This window comes from Trypanosoma theileri (assembly GCF_002087225.1).
Source record: "Trypanosoma theileri isolate Edinburgh chromosome Unknown TM35_Tth_31_V1, whole genome shotgun sequence".
Classification (NCBI taxonomy): domain Eukaryota; phylum Euglenozoa; class Kinetoplastea; order Trypanosomatida; family Trypanosomatidae; genus Trypanosoma; species Trypanosoma theileri.
This window is the reverse complement of record NW_021639873.1, coordinates 294007-304006: the sequence shown is the minus strand read 5'-3', so window position 1 is coordinate 304006 and position 10000 is coordinate 294007. Positions and strand designations below refer to the sequence as shown.

General features: G+C 38.8%; 4 protein-coding genes across 4 annotated transcripts in view; all 4 read left to right on the top strand.

Moving 5' to 3' along the window:
- Nucleotides 1-830, top strand: part of TM35_000312090 (uncharacterized protein) — a gene marked incomplete at both ends in the record, with an annotated part of 1065 nt that extends 235 nt beyond the window's left edge. Inside the window, one exon of the mRNA XM_029028690.1 lies at nt 1-830. This exon is cut by the window's left edge and continues 235 nt beyond it. Within this exon, the coding sequence (XP_028880089.1) occupies nt 1-830 (830 nt within the window).
- Nucleotides 831-1517: 687 nt separating this feature from the next.
- TM35_000312080 (putative DNA photolyase, putative,cryptochrome) lies at nt 1518-4106 on the top strand (the record flags this gene model as incomplete). Its single annotated transcript, XM_029028689.1, has 1 exon — nt 1518-4106. One exon carries the CDS (start codon nt 1518-1520, stop codon nt 4104-4106), a length of 2589 nt encoding a protein of 862 aa, XP_028880088.1.
- Nucleotides 4107-4535: 429 nt separating this feature from the next.
- Nucleotides 4536-5021, top strand: TM35_000312070 (ankyrin repeat protein; the record flags this gene model as incomplete). Its single annotated transcript, XM_029028688.1, has 1 exon — nt 4536-5021. The coding sequence occupies one exon, from the start codon at nt 4536-4538 to the stop codon at nt 5019-5021; it is 486 nt and encodes a 161-aa protein (XP_028880087.1).
- A 948-nt stretch (nt 5022-5969) lies between these two features.
- On the top strand, nt 5970-8870 carry TM35_000312060 (uncharacterized protein; the record flags this gene model as incomplete). The annotated part of the gene is made up of 1 exon (XM_029028687.1): nt 5970-8870. The coding sequence occupies one exon, from the start codon at nt 5970-5972 to the stop codon at nt 8868-8870; it is 2901 nt and encodes a 966-aa protein (XP_028880086.1).
- Between the last annotated feature and the right edge of the window lie 1130 nt (nt 8871-10000).

Below are 10000 nucleotides of genomic sequence, written 5' to 3'. Positions count from 1 at the left end.
GTGGTGGATACAGATGTGTTCACAATATCAATGGTCTGCATCCAAACCATCATAATAGTAGTAATAGTAATAATAGTAACAACAACAATAATACACAGGGAATGATATCAGAAACTGTTATGCCTACTGTTTTGTTGGAGAATCTAATGAAAGTGAGTGGGTCTTCATTTACGGCTATGAATCCCTCTTTAAATCCAAGTAATAATAGTGGTAGTCCTGCTGGAATACAGGGTAAAAATATTCTACATGTGGATAGTAGTTCTAGTGATGAATTCAAGTATCAAGTACAGCTCTCAACACCCCCTTCTTTTGTGCTTACTACATCTTTTCCTGTTACTCCTGCTACTGCTGCTGCTGTTCTTTCACCCACGCAAGGAACACACATTCGAGGTGTGGCAGCGAAGGAAGTTGGTTGTGTTGTGTTGGGAGCAGATCAAGAAATGAACTGCGCCATTTGTTTTTCATTCCAAGATGATGATGATGAAGATAATGTTAATTGTGATGATAGTAGTAGTAGTTGTTGTTGTTGTGATGATGATGGTGATGTGAATACGGTGCGTTGTACACTATCCTTATCATCCAAGGGGGGGAATCAACCGCAAAAGAATAGTGAGACCACATCTTTACATACAAGTAGTAGTGTCTGTGCAGGAACAACAACAACAACTAATAATAATACTAATACTACTACTAATACTACTAATACTGCGGGAGGTGTTCGATTGACTTGCGGTCATTCATTTCACGCGGATTGTTTGCAGCGATGGCTGCTGCGTAGTAATATCTGTCCAATGTGCCGGCGTGAAGTGGCCTCCTCCTCCGCAAAGTAGATGTATGCTAGCAATGGACAAGGATGAGAAGACATGTTTGTGCTTCTCACCAGAGGAAAGGAAAAGAAAAGAAAAGAAAAAAAAAAGAAAGGATGAAAGTGCATTTACCAAGTAGTGATTGTTTTGTTTTGTTTTTGGTTTTATTGTGTGTTTTTTTTTTTCTCTCTCTTGTATTCTTCAATTGTTTACGTACTGTTCTCAGATCAATGGAAAGATGGATATGAGGTGTATTGCGCTAGACACCTGTCAATAAGGAATTATTAGTTTTCCTTGGTTTTCTTTCTTTCTTTCTTTTTCTTTTTCTTGTTGGCATTAGAGAATTCAGAAGAATCCACACAAAAGAAAAAAAGAAAATATACACAGGCAGCGGAATACAATGCTGCATTGAGCAATTTTTTCTTTTAGTTGCTTTTTTTTTTTCTTTTTTAATTCATCCAGTCGTTATCCATTTATTTATTTTCTCTTTTGTTATTCTCTCTTTTTCCTTTCTCACTTGTACCACACACACACACTCACTCTCTCTCTCTCTCTCTCTCTCTTTCTTTTTTTTTTTTTCTGTCTATGTATATAGCGGTTTGCTGTTACTTGAGAAGGAGAAACAAGTAGAAAAACAAAAGAAAAAAGGGTATTTAGCACCGCATAATCTTTGCGCTTCTTTTGGGTGCGTTTCTCAGAGACTTTTCAGCAATGAAACGAATTTCATTACGTGTGTCTCCTTCACCATCGCTCCCACGACACTTCTCTTCCTCCTCATGTTTATCATCTTCTTTGACTACTGTATGCCGGTATGGCAGTCATCAAAGTATCTCTTTCTCTCATGATCTAGGTGAGGAGAGTGTTGTTCATATGAATATGAATATGGAGCAGCAGGAGGAGTTTATAAATCAGGCGGAATTATTTGCATCTATGGAAGATGTGGAGACTCCTGTTTTTAATTACAAACTGGAAGAGACGCCGGTGGTGATAGATACGGAAGTGATTGCGGATGCGAAAGAGTTGGAAAATGTAGCGGCAAATGAATTATTAAATGAAGATGAGGAAATTCTCCTAATGCCAGATCTGAATGAAGAGAATACGAATGATAATAACAGCAACAGAAATATGAAGAAGAAAAAAATGGAATCCAATCTTTCAGTTCCTCCTCCATCAGAGACATGGATAGCACGAATGCAAGATGCTTCTAGTTATCTAAGTAAACAAGATGCCCTTTATCTTTCCATACCTACACCAGAAGAGGTTCAACTTCCACCTCCAACTAGTCCAGAACTCTCATCTTGTGTGATGGTTGTTTTTGCGGCTAATGATTTACGTGTTCATGATAATTATGCCTTGGCGCTTGCGGCTGTGCGGGCAGAACAGGCGGGAGGCATACCAGTTGTTGCCGTTGCCGTTGTGGATTACCGTCTGTTTGCCCAACCAAGTGCGGTGGGTGCATTCTTTCGTCAAAGTCCAATGCGGGCACGTTTTTTTCTTGAAACTTTAGAGAAATTGCGTGAAAAACTGGAAAGAGAATTACATGTACCACTTTTAATTAGATGTGGTCGTCCAGAGGAACATATTCCTCGTCTTGCGGTGGAGTGTGGGGCTACAGATGTCTTTCTTACTACACAGTATGCACCTCATGAGAAATACGTACATGATACTATTATGGAGAGAATTAAACATAGACGTTGGATAAGCCGAGATGCGGAAACGGGTCTCATTGCAACTGAACATGATGCGACTCTTATACATCCGTATAGTATGCATTCATCTAATAGTTCTCATCATTGTAAACATATAGTGATAACGAGGGAAGCACCTGTACCTCATAGTGTTTGGCAAACAACACTTATACATGTGGATGATTTGCCTGTTTCTGTTGCGTCCATGCGAGAGGGAGAACGATGGTATCATGATGATGTGACGATTGCCCGAATTCGTCCAACACGACCGTATGATTCTTACATTTCACGTCTTTCTGCACTTCCATCCCGTTCTGAACTTCTCCCTACATCATCAGAGTTACGTGGTATACATTCCCCACCTGCTTATCGTGGGGCATTACCAACATTAACAGAATTGGGATACGGCAGTGCAGAGGCTTTTGTTGTCTCTGAAGTTATCGCTACACAATCTTCACATCCACCTGGTGAAGTGGCCGCGATGGAACGTGTGGATGCGTGGCTTGCAGATGCGGGAGTTACATCACTGTTGAGAACAGGAAGAGAACATCGTACCAACACAAAATTATATTCTCAACGCCTTTCACGTCTCTCTCCATATATCGCTCTTGGTTCACTCTCACCACGCCGTCTGTATGAATCCCTGCGGGTCTACACAAGTGAACATCTACGAGATCAATTTGTTCAGATGCAATACCGTGAGGCCCTATTGCGGTTATCACGACGTGATTATTGGCATTGGATGGGATTACGTTATGGTCCACAACTCTTCTTTCCTTATGGCCCACGTCCGGAACACACGGATGACATTCCAGACTGGCGTCATGATGCGAAGATTGTACAGAAATGGTGTGCAGGACTCACTGGTATTCCACTCGCAGATGCGGCCATGCGGGAATTAAACACAACTGGATTTGTTGCACATGAAGGACGTCAGGCATTGGCGTGGTTACTTACCCGTGGATATGGACAAGATTGGCGTCTTGGGGCGGAGTGGTTGGAGCGATGTTCACTTGATTATGATCCTTTTATCTGTTATGGTAACTTTGCATACTGCAGTGAACTTATTCGAGATGACTTTGGTGAGGCGGTTCGTAATATTCATTGGCTCGCTCATCATCATGATCAGACAGGCATCTATGTGAAGAAGTGGCTTCCACAGTTGAGTAAAATTCCTCCTGTGTATATTCACAGACCACACGTTCTCACACCACGAATGCAGGCTATGCATGGAATTCAACTTGGAAAGAACTATCCATATCCATTGAAACTGTGGGATGGCGCCCAATACACATTAAGTAGTGAAGAACTTACAACACACTTTGACAGAGAAAGTTTATGGCAGGAAAAGGCAAAGAATGGTGCTGGTGGTTCTGGATACACAGAGGCACTCCGACATGGACTTGCCATTATGAAAGTGAATGAGTGGAATGCGTCAGATTCATTAGATGAAGTTAAACAGCGGCCATGGGTACATCATTTGCCCAAATCGGCATTTCCAGATAATGAGGAGGAGGAGGAAATGCATCACATCACTGCTCAACACAATAGACCTGCAGAAAATAAGGTCCAACAGCAGTATCAACAAGAACAGTTTGTGTCTTTGGAATAGCGATATTTAATATTACAGGCTTATATATATATATATATATATATCTACACACACACACATATATCCGTATGGCTTGTAAGAAACTCAGAGACACTTCTTTTTGGTCCCTTCTCCTTGTGAGAGTGACTGGACTAGAAAACTGTTTATATTTCCTTATTGTTTCTTTTTTGTTTCTCTATTGATGCTGCAAAAGGGCATCTGAAAGCGAAATAAATATTTCTTTCTTTTTTTATTTTTCATCTGGAGAAGAATAATTATTTTTTTTTTATTTTTATTTCTTTCTCTCTTTCTGTGAAGTCCACTAAAAAGAAAAAAAAAATAAAAAATACTCTGGCAGACGGCTCTGAGTTGATCAAGAAGTAAAAGGAGGGAATCATAGCATTTCACTCAACTTCAATAACAAACAACAATAACAACAACACATTGATAATGCCCTACCCATATGCCCTGCAGTGTCGGGAAAGCGCCTCAAAGGATGTAGTGGTGAAGTATGATGTTGGGATAATGGCCGATGGGACGGTCACCCGTGAACTCTCGGAGTGTGGAAAACACGCGAAGGGAAATATTTTTCTCGCTGCCTGCGATGGAGATGTGCCGGCCATTCGAATGTTTCTCAACGCCGGTGTGGATATTAATAGCATGGGCCAACCGGATCCCCCGTATGGTCCTTCCTTTGACCGGCGCACACTCTTTAGAGCCCCGCCGCTCTGCTTCGCCGCCGGCTACGGGCGAGAGAAGGCGGTCGCGGCCCTATTGGAGGAGGGGGCGGATGTGTTGAAGAGATCCTCCACGGGAATTAAACCAGTGGAGTATGCGAGGCACCGCAGCTACACAGCCATTGTAGAAATGTTAGAGGCAGCAGAAGAGCGACAACGAGCTGCGCAAAAGGGGAATAAACAGCAGGAACAGTCTTAGCAAAGAGCAAGTGGTAATAGTGGTAAAAAAAAAAAAAAAAGGCAGTTGTATAAGTAGACTAAATGTAGTTTATTTTTCTGCGCTTTTTTGCTAATATTACGTGTGCACATTCTCTTTTTTTTTTCTCTCAATGAGGTATGTCTTTGAGGATTATATATATATATATATACATGCATGTAAAGTAATAAACAGAGGAATATGAAATATCAACAAAGAATCCACTTTTTTTCTTTTGAAGTTCACTTGACCCCAAAAATCAAAGTCATTTCTAAATATATATTTGGAATATATTTGGGATTACTATAGATACCACTAGAAGTGGGTCAGGCATTTTATTCTTATTCTTACTGTCTCTCATTGACCCTGCGTTGGGGTGGGGGGGGGGAGAAAAAAAAAACATGACAGTCTGCATTTCATTTCCTACTGTATTATGTTTATATTTTAAACGTTGCTTGAAGTGATACTATTTGTTTTGTGTTTTCTTTCTCTTTTTTTTTTCACCTATTAATTTTGTTTTGCTGCAGCTGTTTCTTATATATATATATATACACATATATATTTTGTTCTGTTTCATTTTATTCCTTGCTTTTTTTTTCCCCGTTTCTCTCGTATTTAGTATTCTATAGGTAAACCATTGGATCTGTAGGAATATCAATAAGTATATTATTACCTTTTTTTTTTCTTTTTTCCTTCCTTCATTCCTTCCCATTCTTTAGTTATTTGCAGGCTTCTCGTGTGTGTTTCTAATTAGGAGAGACGAGGAGGACGGGGCGGTTCTCTTGATTCCTCTTTTATTGTGTAGTTGACTCTGTACGTGCACAGCCCAGAAGAGCTGCCCCTTTTCGGCAATAAATATCATCATTATCATCATCATTACATACTATTTATAATAATAATAATAAATATATATATATATATATATTATATTAGTTAGGGGATTTCTCTCTAATGGGTGTTGTGTGTGTAACCCCAGCCAAGCGGAAGGCTGTACTGCCCAGTGGTGGTAACGGCTTAGTTGATAACGGCACGAAAGTGGAGCCTTTTCCGCCACTCTACCATACATGTGTAGATGGGAAATATAAACAACGAGAAGATGAAGAACAAGAACAACGGGAAAAAGAAAAGAAAGAAGAAGCGGATAATGAAAAGAGGCAGAGCGAGCAAAAAACTACTGGGGAAGTTGGAGAAAAATCTCCACCCCCATCGCCTCTAGATTGTAAAGATATTTCCTCCGTATTGTTCCTTTCTTACTTAATGAATACGGAGGTGTTTAAGAATAACGACGTGGAAACTAAACGGGCCATAAAGGGATTAGGAAACTCTACTACAGCTGTCTTGACTTCAGTTATCACGGAAGAAACAACTGGCAAGGGTAATAAAGAGAAAAAGAAAAAAAAAAATAATAATAATAATACTACTACTACTATTTATGATAATCGAAATGGTGTACTTAAGAAAGTAGGAGAAGTAGGTACTCACACCAAAGAAGTTAATTCCCATGGTAAAAAGGTTTTTGATGTTGCCACGACAACTCACCCACTGAAACGGGATAATTTCTTCCAGCCCAGTTCTAGTATTACCACGGACGATCCAGCCATGTTAACACACTCCGTCGACTGTTCCGATAGTCTCTTCGCAGCTGGGGAACACACCAGTGAGAATGAACTAAAAGACACCATACAGCAAAGTGTATTGGATTTAGTAAAGCGAAACTTTACAAAAAGATTACCGTATCATTTATTACCATATTTATTTCGAGCTCTTACTTTACAAACCGTAACGCGAATGATACCTGGATCTATGATTACACCACAGATAATATTAGAGTGTCATATAGATATTAAAGGAGAACGTCCTTCAACTGCAACGCCTATTGATTTGGATACTTTACGGCAGAAAATACCAAAGATTCTTCATTACCGTATACTTGCCTTTCGTGAATCCCAAATTGCCAAAGCTCTCGCTGCACAAAATAACACAGAGAATCCACATGAATCATCTAAAATTAAACTTTCTATAAAAAATGAAATGGAAACAAGAGAAGGCGTAAACTCTTGTAAAGATTCTTTTTCTCGTAGAAAGGTTGTAGAAGCCATGTCACGTTCAACTAATAGTAATGCCATTTTATTCGGTGCAGTTCTTCCACAAGATGTTGTTCGTACCATGTGGATGGGACCTCACTTATTTCTTCCAAAGGCCACAAACGTCATTGCAAAGAGTGGATGTTCATTAAGTAGTACACAGAATGATACTTGTAATATCAGCAGTTCAGCTGTTTGTAGTCGTTTCTTTACCACCACAGAATCTGTTAACGCCGCTGCTTCTTATGAAATGATGCCATCACTCTTCTTAAAGATTGGACATAGTCAAAGAATGATTATGCGTGATCGTAATAAGCCAAGACGTTTACGTCGACATGAAGTTCGACCCATGTTTAAACGGGAATTCCTCGCCACACTGGTATCTGGATATGAAACTCTCTGCACATACGCTACTACTATGCTTCCAGAGTTTTTAGTGGGATTAAAGACATTTCCGGCACAACCACGACAAGCCATAGTTTCTGCTTTACGAGCAACTTTACATAGAATGAATGATGCCCTTGCGAGGGAAATTTTACATCATGATGTGATCACGCAGTCAAATGATCGTCCATCTTTACGAGCTCCACCAATGGATGTGTCTGTTGTATACCTTCGTGAAGATTCTCTTTACTATACCTCTACACCTGGTATGATGGGTACTTTATTTATTTTTACAGATAACACTCAACGGGTATATGCTGAACTTAAAGATTGTGTAGATACTACTGGTAATAGCCCTAATACCCTTGGTGTTAGTCGTGATATCTTAGATGAATCTGTTGGAGCGAGTAGTATTACTAGTTCAACAAGATGTGTGGCTGTGAAATCTCGCAGAGCCTATGAATTACCAGAAACACCTTTAGGAGTTATTGACCTTTCAAAGATAAGAGGCGTCTTATCCTGTATGGCCAGTGCGGAGTCCAGTCCAGATAAGTTAATGCCAATGGGTTATCGACTCGTCATTGCTCAGAGTATCTCTCAAGGAAGATCAGAAATTTCAGATACGCAAACATCTTCCACTATGGCTAGTCCTTTACGATGTATTGGAAATAGTCAACCTCGAAGCCGCGAACAACAACAACAACAACAAGAACATAAATTAATTGAAGAAGTATTACCATCTCCTGAAGAGATTATGCATGCTGATATCTTATTACCGCATGTAATGATCTCTGCAGTGGCGGAGTTCTGGTCTGCCATCTCTCCCGCTGCTATTTGGGAACTCCTGCGATGGATGTTACTTCTCGATCGAGATGCCGCAAACACAACGATGCAGAGTGTAGAGAATAACACCAAGGATAAAATATCCGGAACCACAACAACAACAACAACAACAGCAACAGCAACAGCAACAAGAGCAACAACAATGAAGTATCTTTCTGCTCTTCGTGCAAGTACAAGTATTCATCCTGGCACCAAAAGACGTTTAGAGCAATTCTACAAAAAACGAGTCTCTCACTATGTGGCTTTAGATACTCTCTATACAATGACACCGCAACAGGTGATAAGTGAGGCTATGCAGAAATCCTGTGAGAGTGAAGTTCCCTTGCCGGTGTTATTAGAACAAGATGCCCCTTCTGCGGAGTATTTAACAGCTGGGGATTCACTTGGAAATGCGATGGCCATCGTATTGGCAACAGCCGTGCGGGAACAGTGGCCGTTGTGGGTTAATCACAGTGAAGAAGAAAAGAAACTCGTGGGATCTGCCTCGTGTGCGGTAATGGTGGTAGTAATCCCACAGGCAGTAGCAGCAACAATAAAGTAATGGGGTAAGGGATGATGAGAAGTATAAATATGAAATATTGCAAGCGAAAATAAAAATCAAAATAAAAAAAAAAACGAATATATATATTATATATTTATTTATTTATATATATATAATATGCAAAACTGACTTGAACCCAACTGTAAACCCCTCTCTATATTGCTCTTTTCAAAGGGAGAAAAAAAGAGGGTGTGGCAACAACAATATATATATATATATATATATATATATTGAGTTGGCTATGAGAGTCAGAAATCACATTGAGAAGAAGAAGAAAAAAATTTTTTTTTTACTTTTGTTCTTTTTATTTTTGGTTTATTGCGTTGTTTGATTTTTTTTTTTTTTTCCAATATCTTCGTTTGTCTTTCTCTTTATTTGTTCCCTTTTTCGGAAATATATATATATATTTATATTTATATATTGTCTGTGTAGCAGATTAAGTAACAAAGGGCATGTTAAGATGTGAAGAGCGGAAAATGAGAGAAATAACGAGTCTCCCTTTTCTCATCTTCACATTGCCCTTTCTCCTTTGTTAACAAGGGAAAAGGAAAACGTTGCATACACACCTGCACATACGTACACATAAATAAAGCCACTACTACAACTATAATAATAATATTAATATAAATAGTATTAATATTATTAATAGTGATTATTGTCTCTTTTCTTGTTCTTATTTTTATTACCCGTACTACTAGTGCCTTTATTTTGTCTGATTTTCTTTTTTTTTTTCTTTCTTTTTTTTTTCAATTCTTTTTTTTACCGATTTTCCCTTTCTTTGTTTCTTCTTTCTTTAAAGCTTTATTAAGCTCTATATAAATATGTGTCTATGTGTGTATGTGTGTGTGTTTGAATATGAGCGGTTTCTTTTTTTTTCTTTTTTTCTTTTTCTTTTTAGTCTTATGTTTTTTTTTTTTTTTTGTATTATCACTTTTCCCTTCACTTTTTCTCTGTTTCTTTCTTATTATCATCATTGACACTATACCGCGTTTTCCATTAAAACGAACTGCAAGCGAATTCAACGAATAAAAAAAAAAAAAGAAAAAAAGCGAAAAAAAGACGTTTTTTTTTCTTTTTTGTTTTTTTGCTTTCAACCACCCATCAGCCTTCCTCTTTTTTTTTTTTTTTTT